This window comes from Chelonoidis abingdonii, chromosome 1 (assembly GCF_003597395.2).
Source record: "Chelonoidis abingdonii isolate Lonesome George chromosome 1, CheloAbing_2.0, whole genome shotgun sequence".
In the NCBI taxonomy this organism is placed as follows: domain Eukaryota; kingdom Metazoa; phylum Chordata; order Testudines; family Testudinidae; genus Chelonoidis; species Chelonoidis abingdonii.
In genome coordinates, this window is record NC_133769.1 from 16,214,832 (window position 1) to 16,237,155 (window position 22,324).

At 43.8% G+C, this 22,324-nt stretch overlaps 1 protein-coding gene across 1 annotated transcript in view; it reads left to right on the forward strand.

Annotated features, from left to right (window-relative positions):
• Positions 1-203: 203 nt before the first annotated feature.
• Positions 204-22,324, forward strand: part of MCM10 (minichromosome maintenance 10 replication initiation factor) — a 29,757-nt gene continuing 7,636 nt past the window's right edge. Inside the window, exons 1-16 of the mRNA XM_032798310.2 lie at positions 204-322; positions 3,499-3,553; positions 4,912-5,244; positions 6,338-6,442; positions 7,136-7,273; positions 7,833-8,007; positions 9,141-9,306; positions 10,757-10,924; positions 11,893-12,009; positions 14,129-14,328; positions 15,550-15,650; positions 16,716-16,826; positions 16,913-17,030; positions 17,500-17,719; positions 18,540-18,681; positions 21,125-21,243. Coding sequence (XP_032654201.1) covers positions 3,547-3,553; positions 4,912-5,244; positions 6,338-6,442; positions 7,136-7,273; positions 7,833-8,007; positions 9,141-9,306; positions 10,757-10,924; positions 11,893-12,009; positions 14,129-14,328; positions 15,550-15,650; positions 16,716-16,826; positions 16,913-17,030; positions 17,500-17,719; positions 18,540-18,681; positions 21,125-21,243 — 2,220 coding nt within the window. The 5' untranslated portion in view covers positions 204-322; positions 3,499-3,546. The remainder of the gene's footprint in view (positions 323-3,498; positions 3,554-4,911; positions 5,245-6,337; positions 6,443-7,135; positions 7,274-7,832; positions 8,008-9,140; positions 9,307-10,756; positions 10,925-11,892; positions 12,010-14,128; positions 14,329-15,549; positions 15,651-16,715; positions 16,827-16,912; positions 17,031-17,499; positions 17,720-18,539; positions 18,682-21,124; positions 21,244-22,324) is intronic.

Genomic DNA, 22,324 nt, shown 5'->3' on the forward strand with positions numbered 1-22,324 from the left:
TTAAGAAACATTAGTACCAAAGAGCCACCCCTCGAGCAGTAGTCATGCCTACCCCTAAGCAAGATGGCATCACTGGCTTCACAACGCTACTCTACCATACGCAGGGCTGAGCCGCCCCTAATAAAGATGGCGCAGATCGCACGGCTTGCTATTCTGCGGGCCAGAGACACATTACGCATGCGCAGCACTCCAGCTTCTGTCACAGGCGCGGGCACGCGGCAGCCGAGGAAACTGCGACTGCGTGTGACCCGAGAGGCGAGGGGGCGGGGCCTAGTTAGAATTTTGGCGGGTGACCCGGCTGAGGGGAGCGGAGCAGGGCGCGGTAAGTGCGGGGGCCTGCCCGGAGGAGGAGGATCTGGGGTCGTTGGGGGGGTGTCTCTGGGGGAGGAGAGATCGCGGGGGTCAGGGATCCGTGAGTGTCCCAGGGGCGGACGGGGGTCGCCGGAGAGGGGTCTCAGCGGCGGGAGGGGGTCGGAGTTGTGGGTTCCCGGGCAGGGATCTCTGAGGGCCGAGAGGGGGAGTCCACTGAGAGACGGGGTCTGTGCTGGGGGGAGGGGTCCCAGGTGGGGAAGGATCGGGGGTCTCGTAGGGGGAGGGATCCCCTTGTCATCTCAGGGGGAGGGTAAGGGGGGTCGCTGAGGGAGGAGTCCCGGGTGGGGAAGGATCGGGGCAGTCAGGGGTAGGAGGGGGCTTCAGGAGGAGAGGAGATCAGGGTTGTGGATTCCCGGGGGGGGCGGGGGAGTCCAGTGGGGGACAGGTTCCCTGCTGGGGGATGTGGGGTCGGGGTGTGAGGGGGCTCTGGCGGTGCCCGGGGAAGGGAAGATGCTGGGGGAAGAGTTCTGGGAGGTGTCTCTGTCTGAATGCTCGTGAGGCTGTGACCTGGGCGTGGCTCCACTAATTAGCTGGGTGGACCCTGGAGAAGATGCACATGTAAGATGAGGTGATGGCCTTGGGAGAAACAGGAGGTAGGTGGGAGGGGGCAGTTGGGTGAGAAGAGCGGGTGGGGGGAATTTGGGACGTGCAGGGCCAGAGGAAGAGATGACTTTCCGCAGCTCCAGGGCTGCGGCTGCCAGGTAGAGACTGCTGTCCTTCCCAGCCACAGCGGGGAAGAGAGGGAGAGACCCCTCTTCTTCCCAGCCCCAGCTTGGGGCCTGTCGCGGCGGGGGGAGGGCACATCCTTGGCGTTAGAAAGATAAGTTTACTGATATTAAAATATGAGTTTTGCGCTTTTATTTGTAGAACAAAAAAGTTAATAATAAAGGTTTATTTTATGTAGTGCTTTTATTCAAAGCACTTTACAATAGTTAGCTAACGGTACAAACAACATTTGGAAAGATCATTAAGTGGTCTGCAGAGACCCTCAGCAATTTTTAAGTGGTTCGTGGGGAGGGGGGAAGTTTGAGAGCCACTACATATTTAGCAGCCTATTATGTTTAAGACCTGAGGCTTGAGGGGGTATCCCTTCCCAAACTCTCGTTTGCCTTAAGTGTTAGAGCTCTGGGTATTTTGTATCCATATAAATGTTTAATTCCTTTTAAATCATACTAAATTCATCTGAAGAGAACTTTGAAAGTTATAATTTCAAGTGTTTATAATTCCTTTTCCTGTGCTACACCAAAAACATTCACCTACCTGTGTGATGGTAATAATGTGTCGGCCACTGTAGTCTCTAAGCATTATTAAGGCTATGTTTTAGTCACAGGTATTTTTAGTAAAAGTTGCGGACAGGTCATGGGCAATAAACAAAAATTCACAGTCGGTGTCCTGTCCATGACTTTTACTAAAAGTACTAATGAATAAAACTTGAGGGGGGGGGCTGCCCAGCGGTGAAAATTCCACCCCCCTGAGAGATGTACATATACCTACCTAACCCAAGGTGTAGACAACACGAGGCTGATGGAAAAAATTTTACATCGACCCTTCTCAGGGAGGTGGATGGAGTACCAACACTGGCGGACATAGGGAGTGTCTACACTGAAGTGCTACATAATCACATATCTTTGTGTGTGTATAAAAAACTATGCTACCTTATTTTAGTAGCTCTTGTTCTTCCTTCTCTCACTCTATTTTTTGTTGTCCCTTGTATGTTATCTTCTGACTTCAGGAGTTAAATTCTTTGGGGCCTGGGTCCATATCTGTTTTTCTCAGTAATGCTGCTAAGCACACTTTTGGGTGTTGCACCCCATTTTGTTTATCCCCTTGACTCTTTAGTGTGGACCAAATGATGTTTTCCTCATTAGATAAACTTTCCAGATTTTTGTTGATCTCTAAAGCAATGTTCAATGTCTGAAGAAATCTGCTTGTCCAGTAACCTATAAGAAGCGGTAGGAGAAACTGAGTTTCACCACCACTTATTTTCTGTCTAATTAATAATAATATCAAAGTTTGGTACTCCAGATTTCTGGAGAAGGGTCCATCTGTTTGAATCATCATATACTGAAATAAAAACAGGTCCATCTGTTTTAATAACTGTGTTGAAAGAAGCATGAGAAACCTAGAAAAAAGAAACAGATTTTTAAGAGTGAGAGTGATTAACCATTAGAACAAACTATCAAAGGAAGAGGTGGATTCTCCATCTCTTGAAGTTTTCAGATCAACATTGGATGCCTTTCTGGAAGATGCTCTGTAATCAAACATAAATTATTCGGTTCAATAGAGGAGTAACTGAATGAAACTCTATGGGTTGTATTACACAGGAGGTCCAAATAGGAGAGCCATTGGTCCCTTCAGGCCTTAAAAGCTATGAATCTATGAATGTGGTTGGGTGGTTTGTTTTTTAAATAAGGAACCTAATGTTCTGATACTGCAAAGAGCTCAGCATGGAGCTTAATTGACTTCAGTTCTTGACCTTGGGCCTGGATGTAGCTCACTGCAAGATCAGAATCTAAATACAGAAAAATGAAATGCAACATTGTAGAGGTCTTAAACCAAAATTAGAACTGACAAAAATAAGATGAGACACAAAAAGTAAGCATAGTGAATAGAGGAACTGGGAGAAGAAACGCTTGCTAAAGGGAGGTGGGCATAGTTTGTAAGTTACTTCTGAGTTACTTTGGTATAAATGTGAGCCCGTAATTCAGTGTCTAAAAAGTCACTGTGTATCCCTACAATAAGAAACCAATGTGTGCCTAGTTTATAGACTAAGAAATCATATGTACATGCAAAGTAGAGGAGATAAGCTCCCCATGCTAAGGGAGGCTGTGTTGTCTAATGGTTAAGTCGTGGGATTGGATTCTCATCCCTGCTCTGCCATTAATTTGCTATGTGGTGGTACAGAAGTGTAAATTATTTTCAGTTTGAAGCTTTGAGAGGATTATTATCATCTGTATGTAGGGGCCTGGTGAAATAATGAAGTGGCTGAGACAGCGACCATTGCTGTTTTAAATAGTTAAACACATTAAGAAATCTGCGATAATTTGTGTCCCTAGTTTATGCATTGAATCCTTGTTTTATTTGTTATGCAAGTTAACAATAGTGCTGCTTTTCTCTCCCTAACAGGTGAGATTCTTCCTTTGGGGACTCTGATGAAGCAGTCCTGTTGAAATCATGGATGGTGAGATCTGCAGTTTTCCTTTCCCCAGCCTTTCCTTTTGCATCTAGGGCCAATAAATGAGTGTAGTGAGTAAGTTAATGAGTTCAGAGAACATGGTTGTAAACAGCATTTAACTAGTGTAAAATTAAATCACAGTAATTGTTTATTAGCAGATGCTTTTGAGGTCCAGAGACTAAGGCTATGTCTACCCTTGCACTTCTGTCGTTAAAACATTTTTCGGTCGGGATGTGGAAAAAACACGCCCCTGACTGACAAAAGTTTCGCCAACAAAAGTGCTAGTGTGGACAGTGCTATGTTGGCGGGAGACACTCTCCCACCAACATAGCAACTGCCACTCTCTTCTGCCAGCACAGAGCGGCTACATAGGAGACTTTATAGCTGTAAGGTCTGTAGTGTAGACTTATCATAAATCCCCTACCAATCTATACAAAATGCCTCCATCAAAATCCTCTGTAATTGAGCTGCTTTGGCACATCTTCAGCATCAAAGGCTAAATCACACAATTGTTCTTTGCTCTGAATTTCATCTCCCCTCAGCCTGTTTCATTCCTCTTTCTCTACTCATGTTTCTTTATTGCCTGGTCCCTTCTGGCCTTGCACATATTTCCTTGGTGCTTGATTCCCTTCTTCCACAGACATGCTGCCCAGCTGCTTGGTTCCCATGCTTTCCTGAATATGCTCCTTCTCCTTTGATCCCATTGATATTTCCCGCTGATGACTGGCAGTTCCACCTCCACTATTGGGTCTGATCCCTTTGGACAGCTCCTGTTTCTACTTTTTCAAACCTGCAGACTCTTCTTTGTAATGAGGCTGCCAACAAGGAAATGCTAGCAAAGTGCGGCCTGCCAGTTTTCTGTGGGCCATTGATGGACCACAGTTTGGAAGCCTGTGCAATAAACCAAAAATTAATCTAGAACCAAAATAATATAGAGCATACCTAACAAGCTGTAGAAATCTCCTGTCATTCCCTGTGTTTCTGCCTTCAGCTACAATCTACCTTTCTTGATCAACATAGCTGACAATTTCTGCTCCTTACTTCATTGTTTCCCATGTAATTTTTTTTATACATAGCGAATTTTTTAAAGAAATAGTATCTCAGACACATTGTTTTACGTTAGACGAAGAGATTGGAAGCTATTCTATATTCCATTGTTGTCTTCCTTTGTCCAACAGCAGTTTCGCTTGGGGCTAACTTACGGTTTTATGAAAAAAAAAAAAAATCAGTGCTCTGATTACATCTAATTAGCGATTGACTTTTCTTTGTAATTAGATGTGATTGCAATATCTTGGGCACATATTACATTGCAGTTTTACTTTAATTGGGCTGCGGTGACTCTTGGTTTGATTGGTTTGTTCCAGGTGATGATGACTTGGAGCTGTTGGCCTCTCTGTTAGAAGAGAATGAGGCAGCTGAGGACGAGAATACTCCTGAAGAGACCACAGCTCACTCAGAGGAGTCTGGAGAACCAGATGAGTATGATGAGCTCTTTGACGCAGAGGATGATGCATCCTACACCGAGGAGGTTGATGCTGAGGAGAGTGAAGCCAGTGAGCAGAAGGAAAATGCATCTGCATTGTTTGGAGATGTGGATGACCTGACAGAGGAGGAGGAAGAGGAAGAAACTGTACAGGAAATACCCTGTTCTCCAGCTCTCAATCAGGAGAAGGAGAAAAACAATCAAGATTTGCAAGGTTTGGTAAACAGCAGTTTTTGTCTGATTTGTCATGCCCTTCAGGCTCATGACTTCCAAATATATATCATCTCTTTACAAGCTGTGGTGATCACTAGAGATCTGATTGGGGCATACCAGAGGGCTCACGGGATTGGTTAGGGGTACAGAGCCTTTCCTCTCAAGGTTTCCAGTTCAACTCCAACCCTGCTGGGAAGTGGTTGAAAGCTCTCATGAAGACTGTTAAGTGGCCTGGGTTAAGTAAACATATTGGGGTTAGTCCAGTTTTAAATGTCCACATGGCAAAATTTACCGTCCCAAATGCCACCTTTGTCAACAGAGAGACCAAGGACTGAATGAGCCATGGAGACTGAACTACCCCCTCAACCCTACAGATGGTTCTGGTTAGGGCTGAGGTACATTAGCACACCAGTACAGGGAAGCTTATGTGACAACTTGTATCCGTTCTGTGGATAAAGAGTTCTTTACCCTCTAAGGCTGTCACTCTGGCATCTTTCACCAGTACAAAAAAAAAAATCACACACTTAAACGTCAACAACAGTTTAAGTTGTTGAACGGCGGTTCATCAGAACTGCTGCTTGTGTGTTTATTGATCTTTGGGGCTGAATCTGATTGAGTTGGTTAAAGTCTTACCATAAAAATCAGCATCAGAGTAAATTAAAGTGGTAATATCAGTGCTATTGTGATTATGCTAAGCTGAGCCATGCGGACACAGACAGGTTATGAATCGCTGGTGTACGATCCAGTGCTGGTATTTTTGGGGCTGGTACTCAGTACTGTCACTTCATCGTTTGTATTGAGAGGAAATATTAATGCACATGGCATAGCGTCACCTAAGTAGTGTTGATTGTATGAAGAAATACCTTTGTTAAAGAAAAATTCAGCTCCAGGGAGGCTGTTGGGAAAGTCTGTGCTCCCTATGAGTCTTACAGAACTTGAGCTTTCTTTTTATCACGCTTCAGCCTTTTTTCTCTCTTCCCTTAGAATCACTTCTAAATTCCCTTGATTTAGTAAAGCCACTAAGATTCCAGTAATCTTATAAATCTGAATCTGTGCTGGTTTCCTGCTAGCTTCATTATTTTTTTCTCTCCTAGATGAACTGAGGAAATTGCAAGAGCAGATGAAGAAGTTACAGGAGCAGTTACAAATGACTGCAATTGGGCAGCCATCCAGCTCAGGCCCTCAGAAAAAAACCCTTGGTAACTAGGTTAATTAAACATTTCTCATGTCTCTGCATCCAGACTTGTATTTATAGTCAAGTCTTGCAGACAACTAGGTGTCTAAGCAAAAGGTGTCAGCTAGTAGAAGGGGGACATCCCAGTTGAGAGAACATAGGCCTGGATTCTATTCCTTGCTGCTACAAATTTCTTGTGTCACCTTGGGCAAGTCACTAAATCACTGACCCTCAGTTTACCCATCTGTAAAATGGGGATGATTCTCTGGAGAGTGTTGTGCTGACTCACATGCATAAAGCTCTTTGAGGTCCTCTGGAGCCCATTGTTGGTAGGCAGTGATACATTTCACACAACATACAGATCAGATTGCTTTGTGGTGTTACTGTGAGTGATACAGCTGTGTGATGAATGTGGTAGGGATAAAAGGGAAGAGGGTCATATTTGGGGCTAGCAATGTATGTTACCAGAGCTCCAGTTTAATACAGCTCAATGGTTCATTTGTACCTGTAGTCTTGAATCACTGTAGGATGAGTGTCTGGTTTCTACTCAGCTGTTACATTTCAAATGCAGGCTTCAGGAGCTGGCAGCTATATGGAAAGGTTTCCACATTGATTCCTGTATTTAATTTATACAAGGATGTGTCTTGTTTGGAGCAGTTGTTAGAGTTTATGTCCAGCCAATGAGGTCTCATTAATATTCTTTGTTTTTGTTGATCAGGTAAATCGCCATGTATTCCCTTCAAGGAAAGGAAAACTCCAAAACTCCAGGAGTCACCATGTTTCTCTGCTCAGATCACCAGCCCTGCTTTATCGATAACCAAATTGGGAGCCCAGAAACCAAAACATTCACCATCAGGTATAGTTCTTAGTAACTAGGTCTGGTGCAGTTAAGCTGCCTTAGCGCTATGCTGCTGTCTGGTAAATATTAGTTTGGGCTGTCATCTGAGAATATGAAAGTTACACTGTAGATCTGAGGCACCGGCTTAGTCTCTTAAAGGAACTCGCATTGCTTGAATCATTTACAAGTGAATAGGAGCTGGTCCTTGAGATTCCACTACAGGGAGGAATCCTGTACTGAGGAGCCAGGGCTGACTAGCTGAATAAGTTTTTTCCATTGCTAATGTGGGTAATATGGTCTAGATTGGTGTCTCCTAAGTTTAAGTTGCTGTTGTTGTCAGTAGCTACCAGTGTGGTGTCACCAACTTCTGTGAGCAGCGCCTGCCTCCTGCTCACAGCCGAGCTTTTACTTAGCAATCCTGGAAGTATTTTGGTTCAGGCTTCAGGCTCAGACTGGGCCTCTGAAACAAGAGTTTGTTTCAGGGTCTCATCTTACTATAGCTGTATTTTATAACTGAGAATATTGTTTTTCATTCTTTATGTAGATTTTCCTCCCCCCTCCCCCCCATTGTTTACAGAAAATAAGAATTCTCCTCCAAGGCCAATATCAAGTTCATCATTTCAGCCTCTAAGATCTACTCCTGGGAACAGGCCCAAAATGGCCACCAGAGACCAGACTCCCCAAGTGCAAGGGAGTTCCAGCATGACTGATCAGCCAGTCTCTGTGGAAACCTTCTCTGGGCTCAGATTAAGGTCAGTGACCCAAAGCTGTTCTGGGTATCAAGGGAAAAATTTTAAGTAATGGGAGAGATGTGATCTTTCTAATGGATTGTCCCAGAGGTGCTTCCTATGTCAAATGCATTGTGAATGTGGATCTCGGGCTGTCAGATCAGGGTGAAATTTTTGGTTGGCTGTATTTTATAAATAGCTTTCCCATCCCAGAATGAATATTAACATTATTAATATGTTAATATAAATGTTAATGATTATTAACATTAACACCATGTTAATGTTAATAATCTAGCAGCAGCACTGGTTGGTAGTTAAGTAATTAGACAGCAACATCTCTGCTGGCCTATTTACCATTGTTTGTCCTCATCTACAGATGCTGACCATGCTGTTCTCATCTAGAGTCCATTTTTAACAATGTAGCAGTCATTTTATTAGACAGTGTGCTTAGAACTGCTTCTGTCACAATATGTTCAGAGCTGGTGGGGAGGCAAAGGAGACATGATGGAGCCTGCTCCTGCTCCAATCAAAATGAATGGATGTCTTGCTATGGACTTCAGTGTAATCAGGAGGGAGCCCTCAGGAGCTGACCCCATATTCCCAATACTTGTGACCAACAAAAGGTCTCTTGTTACTTGAAATGGCTTTCCTCATTGGAAAGGGTGGTGAATTTCCAACCCGCACTCATGCTTGGGCAGCAATATGGTTCAGTCCTTGCTGAAATGAATAAAATTAACCACAGATACAAGTTTTAACTTGCTGTATTGATATTTGGACACAACTAAGTATGTCAGCAGCTTTCAAATATTTGTATATGTTTAACACCAGTAACTGACAGGAATTGTTTCAGGTGATCTAAGGTTGTATAGCTAGGAAGAATGGGATGAAATCAGGTGCAGAACATACTTTTCATGGACTTCTATTAACCTGTGGAGTGATCTGCCAGGGGGATGCTGGGTTCTTTAAGAACAGAGCACTATATATTACACTCCCAAGAACAGTCCTGCAGTGATGGTAGTTGGGGATGGGATAGACAGTCTAATAGGTTTCTTGATGTAATTTCATGAATACAAAAGCTATTTTGTACATGGTTTTTAGTCATCCCTTGTATTGGTGCTAATGTTAGTGGTCTCTGTATGCCCTATTTCTTAATGTAGAAAACCACGTGTGTCATCAGTGGAACTAGACAGGAAAATGGTTGGACGGAAGCTGATCAGACTGTCTCAGCTGCGAGGCAAACTGGCTGGGGGGAATCTGGAGGAAACAGACTGGGTAACATTTGGAGTCATAATAAAGAAAATCACCCCTCAGAGCTCAAATAATGTAAGCAGTTTTGTTCTATTCTCAATTAAATGAGGGTATTTTCACTGACAGGCTAATTAGATTTTGCACATTTTGTCAGCCAACTCCACATTCTTGTTTTAATTAAAACAAGCTGCTATATTAAATTTGAATATTCTAGGTAGTCTAGGTTAATTCAGTGCTGCTAGTGTCAGCTCTCATATGAGAACTGGATGTATGGCATGAGATTGTCATCTACAGAATGCTGTATAAATCTGGTCATTCTGTTATGGTACATGCGTTCTGTAGGATTATTTCATCTTCATTATGACTTACATTGTTATGAATTGCTAAATTCACTAGCTTTGGCCCCCAGAAGAGCAGCTACCTCTATGAAAGCAGAAGTCACAATATTAAATAGCACCAAAAAAATAAAAGCAAACTTCATTTTCATTCTTTATGCTCCAAATTTCAATCACTTCATCCTGCAGGGGGTCCCAAAAGGTGAGTTGATGTACTAGCTCATGAAATCATGAGATAGAAAAGATCTGTTAAGTCACTTAGTTGTTTTCCCTTCCAGTAAAGGATAGTTGCCTATTGTTAGGCTTGGCACAATTAAATTTTTATTATTTATAATTTTGACAGGTATCAATGTTTATTTTTAAGCTTTTTTTCCCTATTTTTATCCATTTAAATTTTCCCAGTTGCAGGAAATTATGGAAGGGACAAGCAATAACGATTTAATGACAGTAGACGTTGAGATTCAAAAAGTTAAAGGGTTATAACTGTTAAAAAAAAACAAATTGTCAACATCCCATGTCAAAATATACAAAGTGCATAGCCATAAATCAAACTCTAAGTTTTCAAACAAAATTTTCTTTGCGTATTTGTAAATTTCAGTTATTGTCATTGGAAATATTTTTTGTTGGTTTGCATGTAAGGTGAAATAGATGTTTGTTGACATTTACCAATTAAAACTCAATCCTTTCAAGCCTACCTATTTTACACTTACTAGGGCTTTGTTCAATCTTGTTCTAAAAGTGCCAAGTCATGGGGCTTCTACCAGTTCCCTTGTGATCATACTACAGGTTAGTATTTTGTCCAGCAGAAGTTTAATGGTTAGACACAGAGTTGAACACAAGGTCTGTGTTCTAGGTCCAACTTGGTGGTCTTAGACAAAACTGGCTTAATTTCATCATCCGTAAAATGGGGTTAACGCGTACTGTACAGGGTTATTATGGATTAATGAGAGTCTGTGCAAAGTGCTGTATAGCTATTAAGTATTGGTAACAGGAGCAAGAACAGCGGTCACAATTACATGTACAGTTACCTTTGAAAGTAAATAATGTTGCCACAGTATTCCCTGGCCTATGCTAAGTATAGAGAACAAAGGCAAAACAGTTAACGAGTTTTCTGCAGATTGCTGTAAACCTGGACAATATCAGTGGTTTTCTTATTAAGATCTTAAAGGGAAAACCAATGTCTGTTCCAGGGCAAAACTTTCAGTATCTGGCGGCTGAATGACCTGCGTGATCTGAACAGCTGTGTCTCGTTGTTTTTGTTTGGTGATGTCCACAAAGAACACTGGAAGACAGACCAAGGCATGGTCATCGGGCTGCTCAATGCTAATCCCATGAAACCTAAAGAAGGCTCAGATGAGGTGACAATGGGTTTTTTTTCCTCTTGGACTCATAATTTTATTTGGGCTGTCGCTGGGAAATGTTTCAAAACACTTTGCCCAACTGATGATGTAATTCACGGTGCCCTCGGAAGGAAAAGTGCTTGGAAATTCATATCCCACCCTGCAATGCAATCTATAAAATACCTCTAGCCTTACCACAGCTCCTTGTCTTGTTTCCCTGGAACCCTGAGCGTATAAAGCTGGAATTTCCTCTTCCTCACTTGACAATAAACAGATTATATGTCAAGAGGGGCTCTCATTTTTCTCCTTCCCAGTCTGGGCAGAAGACTAGGAGTTTTTACCCCCTTTTCCATTAGGGCCACTGTTTTTCAGTAATTCTCCCTGTACGTGATTTATGGGCATATAGTGGTATTTGACCCCTTGTCACGATGACTGCCATTCAACTTCTGAGGAAGGCCAACACCCCTTCTGGTACAGGCGCACTGTGGTGGACAGTGGGCTGGCCTGAACCCTCACTGTACAGTAGGCTAGCCTGATACAAATCTTTCAAATCAACTTCCAGTACTGACATCTGAAGCCCTCTGTCTATCCACAGAATGCATACAGCATGGTCCATAACAATGCAGCCTAGTCATACCAGTATAGCTAGGCTCTGTTCCAAGGATGACCATGTTGAGGGCTGAGCAGGCATTTGATCTCCATGCCTATTCAGTCTTTCGCTTCTCTGTGGAGACTGCCAGGAGCCGAGCCACTTGGTGGCTTTTCTCCTACAAACACACGTTCTCTAGAAATTAGGACTGAGGCCATTACTGGCTTTGCTGTCCTGTGGTAAATTACATTTGGTCACTACCAACCTAGACAGGAGCTGAACCAGTGACCTGGAGATCAAAGGCTCTGTTTCATTACCATCATTTGACCCATTCAGCCCCTCTCCAAAAATCTGTTTTTTGAGCCTTGGGTTTACTCTTTGTGCTGTTTCTTTTTAGATGTGTTTGTCTGTTGATCATCCCCAGAAGATCTTGCTTTTGGGTGAAGCTCTGGACCTGGGAACCTGCAAAGCTAGGAAGAAGAATGGTGACCCATGTACCCAGATTGTTAACCTGGTATGTTAATCTGTTAGTCTCTAGGCTGTCACTGAGTTGTTACTGTTATGGGTCACTGATGAAGGAAAATCTGGCTGGTGTCTTAGAGCTAGTGCTCTGATTCTGTGCATTATTATTGGATCATAACTTATAACTAACGTGTGTGTATCATTAGTTGTGTCAATGGGCCTGCGGGTGCTCTGCAGGTGGCTTGCCTCAGTTTACCCATCTTTCAGGGCTCTCTCAATCAAATTGCTAAAACTCTTCTCAAGGCCAGAAACGCACCTCCCTGGGGCAGGATTTATTAACAGAATTCAAAATAAAATTTTTCAAATCCCCATCAGATCTTGACTCCTCGTCTTCCTGCTTGGGGTCTCACAGCCCTTCTCCCCCTGTAGCCTTTTCCCAAAACTCAAGGTTCTCTGCTGGAGTCTACTTACTCCCTGCAGCCGTTCCCTGCTGTCTCAGGCCTCTGCTGAAGTATCTTATGCTCAAAGACCCTGCAGTCTATCTCTCTCTGTGAGCATCCCCGCTTCTCAGCAACTTCTTGTTGCTCTTTATAGGAGAATCAGAATAGTAGGACAGGAACGGTGCTCAAGAGATCATCTAGTCTAGTCCTCTGCACTCATGGCAGAACTAAGTATTATCTAGACCATCCCTGACAGATTTTTGTCTTACCTGCTCTTAACCTAGGTGGTTCTACTAACTAAATCCCACACCTCATCTTAGGTGTGGCAGACAGGGCTAAGGATATGAGACTGGCCGGCCCCAGGCCTTTAGGGGTAGGCTACCCCATTAAAAGTGGGAAGGTCAAGAAGGAGGAAATGAAATCTTAATCTAATCTAAATATCCTTTGGCCGTGTTATGCTATGTTAAGATGTCAGCTTTGACATCTCTACAAGGGACCCTATGAGAGTGCATCCCCTCTGATAATCTTTGGCTTCAGGTCTACCCAGATATATACACAAGCAAATGCATCTTGAAAACTGTTCCCATGTGACTGAGACTCAGTACATGCTCACAACTCTGATGTCAAGACCATATATCAAGAGTATAGTGTTGTAAAGAAGTGAGGGTTCTGGTGTGGGGAATATTCTAGTTTCCACTGGCGTCTGAGTTGGTGGTAGTTCATCCAGGCTGAGAGATCAGACAGATGTGGGGATGAGAAGAGAGGGGAATCGTCCGAGTAAGAGCAGAGCCAAGCACCCACAGGTAGGTGTAGAAGGAAAAGAGTACAGACTCAGTACAGAACCTTGAAGGATACCAACAGAATGGGGGAGGATTGGAAGTGGGGTAGAAGCATTTGGAGATGGAGGAGGACAGCAATTGTATAAGACGTTGTAACAACATTGGAACCTGCTTACACATCAGCACATGGAGACATGAGTGTGCAGTATCCTAAACTGCAACTGCATCAATAAACATCTAGTGCCAGCAATAACGAGCCACGGGGAGGACATTTCCTGGCAGCTAAACTGGCTGGAGGAGATGACTGGTTGTTGGCTAACAGGCACAATGTACCTGATCTGGAAGTTATTGCTACTGGAAACTCTGTACATAGAACTATATAGAGAATAATGTTTCAGCTTTGATGGAAAGTTAATGAACACCATGGGTGGAGGGTGCTGTTCACAGACAGACTAGGACAATCACTGATTTTAATCTCTGTTCTTTCCTGGATTTATATTGAAACATGTCTGTAAACTTTTTTTAAATGGCTGTAGGAAACATCTCATTTTTAGTGTTGCTTTTCTTCCATGTCTGTGCTTGTAAAGAAGCCATGTAACTTTGAGTCATGAGCCATGGCCACATACATACTGATGACCCAGGTGTCTGTGAGGTCAAACCTTGGACCTGCAGACTTGAGAATGAGCTATTCTAACAGGGAATATGTAAGACATTAGTGTGTGGGATCTTGTCTCTCTCTAGTGACTGGTCCCTGCACTATAACAGCCTTCAACCCACAGTGGTAGAGACCTGTGTGTGTGTTGGTCACATTCAGTACTTGCTGGTGACTCATGATGTCTGTACAAGCACAGCTTAGTTACAAAAAGATATTGTTGTTTTTCTCAGAGGAAATGTTATCTATCAATCTCCAGTTAGTCTTCAATAACAGAGCTGCCTTATTTCTTTCCTTCAGAATGACTGTGAATATTGTCAGTACCACGTACAATCCCAGTACAAGAGGCTCAGCTCGAAGCGGGCAGATTTACAGTCTAGCTTCTCCAGTGGCCGTGTTCCAAAAAGGATAGCTCGCAAAAATCCCAGCTTGAAGGAGAGGCTCTGTCAGGATGGGTTTTACTATGGAGGTGTTTCTTCGGCAGCCTATGCAGCCTCAGTGTAAGAGAAACTGGTTAATTTCCTTGTAACCTTTGGCTCTTTGACCGAATTCCCTTCCTAACTACGTATAAGTGTGTCTGAAGTTATCTTCAAAGAGACCAGCATTCCTTTGGGTTAACTAAAAATTAACCAAACACGAATCAAACTGCTCTGAGCCACGCCACATTTGGCAGGGAGCCTGTCTGGCCACCCAAGGTAAGCAGAGGCAGTGCTTGGATGGAAAACATCTTCCTATCCTTGAGTTGGTGTTGATGAGTTGGTATGTGATATGCTTACCTGAAAAGCCTTACTGCACTGTGAGGCTGAGGGTGCTGTGCTGCTCTCTTTCAAAGAAGGGATAAAGCTTAAGTCCTGAGCATTTAAATTATTAAACATCTCTGGGCATTTTTTTAACCATTTTTTCCTGGCCAAATGCTATCTTGGGTAATTACGTTCTGATGACACATCCCTGGAGCTTGTGTTTTTCACTTTCTAACCTAAATAAGATGTTGCTGTGTGTTATTAAAGAGCTGCTGCCTCGCACCTGGCAGTGGTGGACGAAGTGAGCTGTATGTATCTGTAAAAAGTGACAGAGTCCTGTGGCACCTTCAATACTTCTGTTAGTCTATGCGCAAAAACTTTTGTGGGTGAATGAGCATGAGCAGCTTATGCTCCAATACTTCTGTTAGTCTATAAGGTGCCACAGGACGCTGTCGCTTTTTACAGATCCAGACTAACATGCCTACCCCTCTTATGTATGTATCTGGTTGCTACTTCACATGAATTCTAAGACTTAATTGGACCTTTTCTAAATCCCAGTGAAGTCAGTGAGTGGAAAGACTCCCATTGATTTGAGTGAAAGCTGGATCATGCCCAATACTTGCAAATCACTTAGGATTCTCCTAACAATGCTACCTGATTACCTCATTAAATGACGTGTGTGGCTGTATGTAGCAATCTCTCCTGTCTTTTTCTGGAGCTAATATTAGCCAGATTTTATCAAAGTCTCTGTGTCTCCTTAATACTCAGAAGTGTATATCTAAATCGAGACAGAAATAGAAACCCCAAGTCTTTGAGATACAAAAGATTACAGCCCAATGTCCCTACTTGTGAGGGAAGCACCTGCTCAGAGTGAATGATGGGTAATTGGAGCATCTGGGGAGTTGCTGAGCTGAGACTCAAACTCCAGTACTGCTCCTCACCCTTTACTGCTTCAAATCTTGTGGGATTTTGTCTCTGTAGTGCAGCAGCTGCAGCCCCTAAGAAGAAGATACAAACCACTCTCACGAATCTGGTTGTAAAAGGAACCGACGCAATTGTACAGGAAACTAGAGAGAAAATAGGTAACTTCCTTTTTTCCTATCATATGCTTTCCGCCTGCTGTGTGACATGTCTGTGGAGCCCATGACGTGTGAGCTAGATTAGAGCCTCCGGAAAATTCTGTAGTTACAAAGATGGCCAGTCTGAATTCACTTCCCCAAATAATCGAAACTCCTCCCCCTGATATCACAGCTGCAGGGAAAAAGCTGCCCAGAGATTTTCCAGCTCTCTTCCGAGTGTGTTTTGTACCTCCCTTTTATTGTATAACCTCCCACATGCACATAACTCTGGGATAGAAAATTACTGGCCAAGTCTGGAACTTGCTCCATCGAGTCCTTGGCCAGCATGGAAAAGTTACTGCTAGACTGAGGGAGCAGTGGTAGTTCTAAGATCTCCAGCTGTGAATCACTAGGCTGAAAACAAATGACTTGAACCATTGGAAATAGGGTGTTCATGATTTCTGGGAACATTGAGTATATTCCGAAGAGAGGTATTCTGGGGTGGTCTCTGCACAGTCCTGGGAGGTGGGGACCTCAGAGTTCTAATCCTGGCTCTGAGACACTTCTTCCATGACATTGAGCAAGTCACTTAACCTCTCTGCTGCCATTTCTGTAAATAGGATAGTCCTTGGGCTGCCAGGGGAGAGAGGAAGGCTGGTCTAGTGGTTAGGACAGTAGTGTGGGACTTGGGAGACTTGGTTCAATTGCCTGTTCCGGTTGGTGTCTTTCTATGTGATGCTGGACAAGTCACTTGGTATCCCTCTGCTTCAATTCCCCCTTTGTAAAACAGGGATAATAGGACGTCCCTACCTCCCAGGGGTGTTGTGAGGATAAATGCATTAAAGATAGTGAAGTGCTCAGATACTAGAGTAATGGGCCCATCTAAGTACCAAAAATAAACAGGTGGCATTTTGGGAAGCTAATTTGTGAGCTCTGTTAAAATGAGAGTAATATGTGAGCACTGAATATTATGTTTCATAGCAATTCTTTTGTTAGGAATGTCTGATGCATTAAGTGTGAGTGCTGAAGCCAGACCTACATTTCCCTTCCTGGTTCTGAGTCTGTTGGGTTTTTTGTGCACTGCTCCAGGTATGGTGAAGAAACCCATGCCGTGTACTGATGAGTTCAAAGAATTGTTGGCAATGCCAACCTTTGGAGCACGAAACCTCTGCAAACACTTGGCCAAAGCAGATGCAGCAGGTATGTCCAAGTACTCCCATAACAGTCCCCTTTACAGAGCCTTGGCTCATTCCTTGCAAGTCTCAGTGTCTGTATGTTTATTTCAGATGCTCGAGGGAAGCAAGGATCTGCTTTCCAGTCTATCTCTGCTTCAGCATTGCTCAAACAACAGAAGCAGCAAATGCTGGAGGCCAGAAAAAAGCGATCAGAAGATATACAGAGGCGGTAAAACTCTCCAGCATCTGCTGATGTTTTACAGGCAGACTGTCTTGTAGGGTGGGAGGGTTTAAAGTTTTATAAAACCTAATCTAACCAGAATATCATGAGGCTTATTTCAATGAACAGCCATACGCCTCAGCATTGTGCCTGAGAACCAGAAAGGACAAAGCAGGGAGAATGGGAACTATGATTCCTAGGACCTGCCTACTCTGTGACTGACTTACCTACCTAACAGGGTTGCACTGAGCCTTAATGTTTGCAAAGTGGTTTGAGCTCTGATTAAGAGGAAACTGACCGGCCTAACTGTGCCATGCAATTGGGTGACATGCAGAATGCTTTTACAGCAATACAGACAAGGCCACTTTCATTGAACAATGGCTTACAACATGTCTTCTAAAGTCAATTGTACTATTTCAAGCTTTTTGATTTGCCAGGATGACCTATGACTATACTTCAGTGTGTTTTCCTCTTTTAGGTTTCTTCAGAATACAACAAAAACCAATAGCCCAGCTTTACCATCCTCCTCAGGGCTCTGCTCTCCCACCCCAGGGGCTGAATTTCCCAAAGCTGCAAAAATGTCAACCCCTCAAGCACCCAGGCTGGGGATAGGCTTCACTGAGGGCGATGACATCCTCTTCTTTGATGATTCTCCACCGCCAGTACCAAAATTGAATGGTTTAGCAGAAGCTAAAAAGGTAACAATCCCTTTGAACAGTTGGACTTTGAGCTCCTGACATGGGTCATGTTGCAACATGCAGCCTTGACTTCCGAGATCAACCTGTTAAGCTCTGTTGTGCCCCACTGTTAACTTCTAATTCCTTTTAGCTGTTAGTTTCCAAGACACATGCTACTAGTATGTCTTTTTGTAAGTATTCAAAGTGGTAGGATATCTGCTCAAGAAACTCTCTATTAGCCAGGATGGGTAAGGAATGGTGTCCCTAGCCTCTGTTTGTCAAAGGGTGGAGAAGGATGGCAGGAGAGAGATCACTTGATCATTACCTGTTAGGTGCCCCAGAGGGAGTGAACCTGGCATTGGTCACTGTCGGTAGACAGGATACTGGGCTGGATGGACCTTTGGTCTGACCCAGTATGGCCATTCTTATGTTCTTATCTGCAAGTTTCTTTTAGTGCCCAGTTATTAGAGTGATTTATACAGAAATCTCCAGTGATGTTTCCTTGCTGCTTTGAAAATGCAATTTTCTTTGTTCTAGCTCCTCTCTATCTTGTGCAGCATCTTCATCTGGATCTCAGACATGTAGCTCCATAACATGCCAATGAGAATTGTCAACCTCATTTTACAGATTGGGAAACTGAGTCAGAGGTTGGGAGATTTGGCAAAGGCTCCACTACTAGGAAGTGGCAGAGATGGGATTAGAATTTGGTTGGGATGCCCATGCTCAGTCTAGAACACCTTATTGCCTCTTCCAGTTGACATTTTCCCATCTGCCTTGGAATTAGGAATGTGTGACCTTGGATACGTGTGTTCAGCGTTAACATTTAGTTCCCATTTTCTAGCTGGCTGCTATAAACAAACTGCGAGCAAAAGGCCAAATCCTCAATAAAACCAACCCAAACAGTGTTAAACGGAAACAATCTGATCTTGCCGATGTTCTGGAGATCATGGAGAGAGTTGAGAAAAATATCCCCTCATCACAAGGTATGAAAGCAGAGAACTGACTCTAAAAAGTGAGTGCGTTGTACACACTACCCTCCAAGTATCACCAGGTGCTTTATGACTGACTATGTTCAGCTCAGCAACTGCTGCTGAATTACTTTTGTAAAATCACATACTGGGTCAAAGAGATTTGGGACTAAAACATATTTTAAAAGGCCTAATTCCATGATGGATCTGGTGACAAAGGTTGGGTATCCTGCTGCTATGGAGACAGAGCCTGAAAGCTCTAGGCTTCAATAGCTCCAGCCTCGTATATTCATCGTCTATGGTTCCCGTCACCATAGTACCTTAGCACCTCCCAAACATTCATGAATTTATCCTCCCAGCACCCTCCAGAGGGAGGGAAGTCTGACTCAGTTTCACAGATAGGGAACTGAAACTAAAGGACTTGCCCAATATCATGCAATCTAAATAATAATAAAGCAGCAAATAACTGGGCTTCTGTATAAAAGCAGTGCTCTTTTCTTCTGAGTTTGGTTTGCTCATTTTGCATTATGTGGAACAGTAGCTCAGTGATTTCCCTTTTTTATCTAATAGTGGAAATTCCACTCGGAGTGGACTATTAAAATAGATATCAATATTATCTTTCCAATTGTCTTGTTGCATTATGAAATGTATCTGAAATAGTATTGGATCACTACCTTTAAATACTCAGCATTCTGTTAGATTTAATCTGTCAGAGATCATGCCCAGAATTTTTTAACAAATTAAAAATAGGATGAGTGTTATTGGATTTCTTCTCTTGGAAAGAATAGAAACACAAAATTTGTAATTCTGGTTTTAAATCTTTAACCTAGTCATGATTTCTAGTTGTGATTTTTTTATTTTTAAATGTGTCTAAGTTACTAAGTGCTCCTGGATCATATATGATGCAAGAGCTGAGAGTACTTTAGAAACATCAACATATTTATTCATGAACATATCAAGTATGTTGCAATCATTAGCAGGAAGATGTTCTAGCAGAGCAAAGCATTGTATAATGCCTCACAGTTGTCCCTGTTTCCCTGAAGTGCGCACTGCTCCATTTGTCATAATGGAGTGTTAACTCTGAAATCAAGAGATGACAATTTAGGCTGGGAATTCCAAATGTGCCCAACTGACATAGGAGCAGGAGTCCCATGGACTCTGAGAGGCTTCTTTTCCTAAATCTCCTAATCCCATCCTAAAATGTCATCCTTAGTTTTCAGAGTTAACAATCCATCATGATGAATGGGGTATGCACAAGTCTCTTTGAAAGGCAAAGGGAATTGTGCTCCTAAGTCAGTTTGGCATTGTTGAAAATCTCACTTCTAAATTATTAGAGGGGTAGCCATGTTAGTCTGGGTCTGCAAAAGCAGCATAGAGTCCTGTGGCACCTTATAGACTAACAGACATATTGGAGCACGAGCTTTTGTGGGTGAATACCCACTTCGTCGGATGCATGTAAATGTCACTATTGCTGACTGCTTTGCTGCTGTTCATTTTAGCAGAAATACTTCCTGCTGCTTTACTTACCCTACAGCACTGCCCCTGGCTTCTTCAGTATCATGTCTGTGTAAGGCTGCCGAAATCTTCAGCTTGCTCCTCACTCTCCCCAAACAACTTTCCCAATGCTGCTGGCTGTCAGCAGTGCAGCATATTGCAAACGTGGGCTTATCATAAACTGACTATCCGAATAGGTAACAGGCACTTTGCTATCCTGATTGATCTTCATAGTTAATTGGTTACAAGCCTCTTCGTTTTAATGAGGCTGCTGCAAGAATTTCCAGTCTGCTGCACCAATGTTCTGCAGAATCCAGGGATAATACTGCAGAATTTAGGTGCAGCTTGGCACAGAATACACTGGGCTTTGATCCTGCTCGGGCAAGGAGCCTCACTCTGTGTGTACAATACCTGCTGTTCTAGGCCTGTTTTCCTCCCATTGCCTCAAGGTTTTAGAGTATTTGTAATTGTACACAAATTGCATACTTGGCTAAATCTCATCAAGGAAAGTGATTTAGTGGCTACAGTGTGAGAGCGATTCCTAGCTTTTCCTTCCAGCTCTGCTACTGACGTGCTGTGTGAATTCTGGTAAGTCACTTAACTTCTGGTTGAGTTTGCCTCTCTGTATGATGGGAATAATATTAATCTCATAAAAGTGTTGTGAGGCTTAACTGTTTGTAAAGTGCTTTGAGATCCGCAGAAGAGGAAACTGACATTGTTAGTAGCATTTTATTTTCTCTTGTGATCGGACTGGAAGTTGGCCTAAGATCTGTAGCTGCTGCACTAATTACACATCCTATTGTCATTCACTTCTCCTTTACAAAATATTATTTCATACAACTTGAGACATCGCTTCGAGTGCTTGTTATTTGTAAAGTACAAATGGATGGTTATGCTTAGAAAGCAGAGCATGATTTTAAGCTCACCTCGTGGCATAAACAGCAAACCTGTCTTGTTTCTCTAGCTGCCAACGAACTAGAACCTGCCCAAAAGAAACGTCGAGAACAGCTGGCATATCTGGAGTCTGAAGAGTTCCAGAAAATCCTGAATGCCAAGTCCAAGCATGTGGGCGTCCTTAAGGAGGTAAGTGCTTTGTACATATACTTGCAATGAGAGTTAAAGTTCAGGATCATTACAAATAATCAGACACTCTAATGTCCAAACCTAGGTAGGGGTACATGAGCTTTTACAAAATCTACATTGAATAGAAATGTTTCCACAATTTAAAAAAATTCCAGTGAAATCTGTTTGTTTGAACTTCCACATTCCCTTGTAGACACTACAGCATTGTGTGAATATTACTTCTGGGGGAATTCTGTGCCACTGCACAATGCAGAATGTGTGAAGAAATTAATGTTCTGCACAGAATTTTCTTCCTGCCCCACCCTCTACAGAAATGCAGTGCTGCTGGCCACCACTAGGGGCTACTCAACCCAGCAGAGCCCAGCTCATGTGCCAGGGGGACAGGGACGGGGAGGGAGCTGGAGGAATCCCAGCAGCTGCAGTTCCTGGCGGAAGGAAGGAGGCCATGGGTAGGAAATGACCCAGCATCAGGTTTTTTCTCCCTCTGGATCCCTGGGCTCTTGGGGGAGGGGTTGCAAGTGTCTGGGCTGGGGCTGGGCTCTGGGGGAGAAGGGGTGCAAATGTCTGGGCTGGGGGCTGCCCTGCAGCTGGGCTCTAGAGGGTAGTGGGTGAGGGTATCGGAGCTGGGGGTGGACCCTGTGGCTGGGCTCTGTGGGAGAGGAGGTGCAAGTGTCTGGGCTCGGAGGGCGGGTGCAGGGGGCATTGCTCGGCTCTGGGGAAGGAGCGAGGTGGGTGTCTGGGATGGGGGGCTGTTGCTGGGTTCTGGGGGCAAAGGGATGTGAGTGTCTGGGCTGGACGACTTGCCCTGTGACTGGGCTCTTGGGGGTAGGGGATGAGGGTGTCTGGGAGGGTGCTCGCAGCTTGGCTCTGGGGGAAGATGGAGTGCGGGTGGTTGGTTGTGGGGGGCACAGCTGAGTTCTGGGAGAAGGGGGGTGCGAGTGTCTGGGCTTGGGGTGGGGGTTGCAGCTGGATTTTGGGGGGAGGGGGTGCAAGTGTCTGGGCTCTGGGGGCTGCCCTGTGGCTGTGCATGGGGAAGCGGGGGGCAGGCGGTACAGGTATCTGGGCTCTGGGGGCTGCCCCA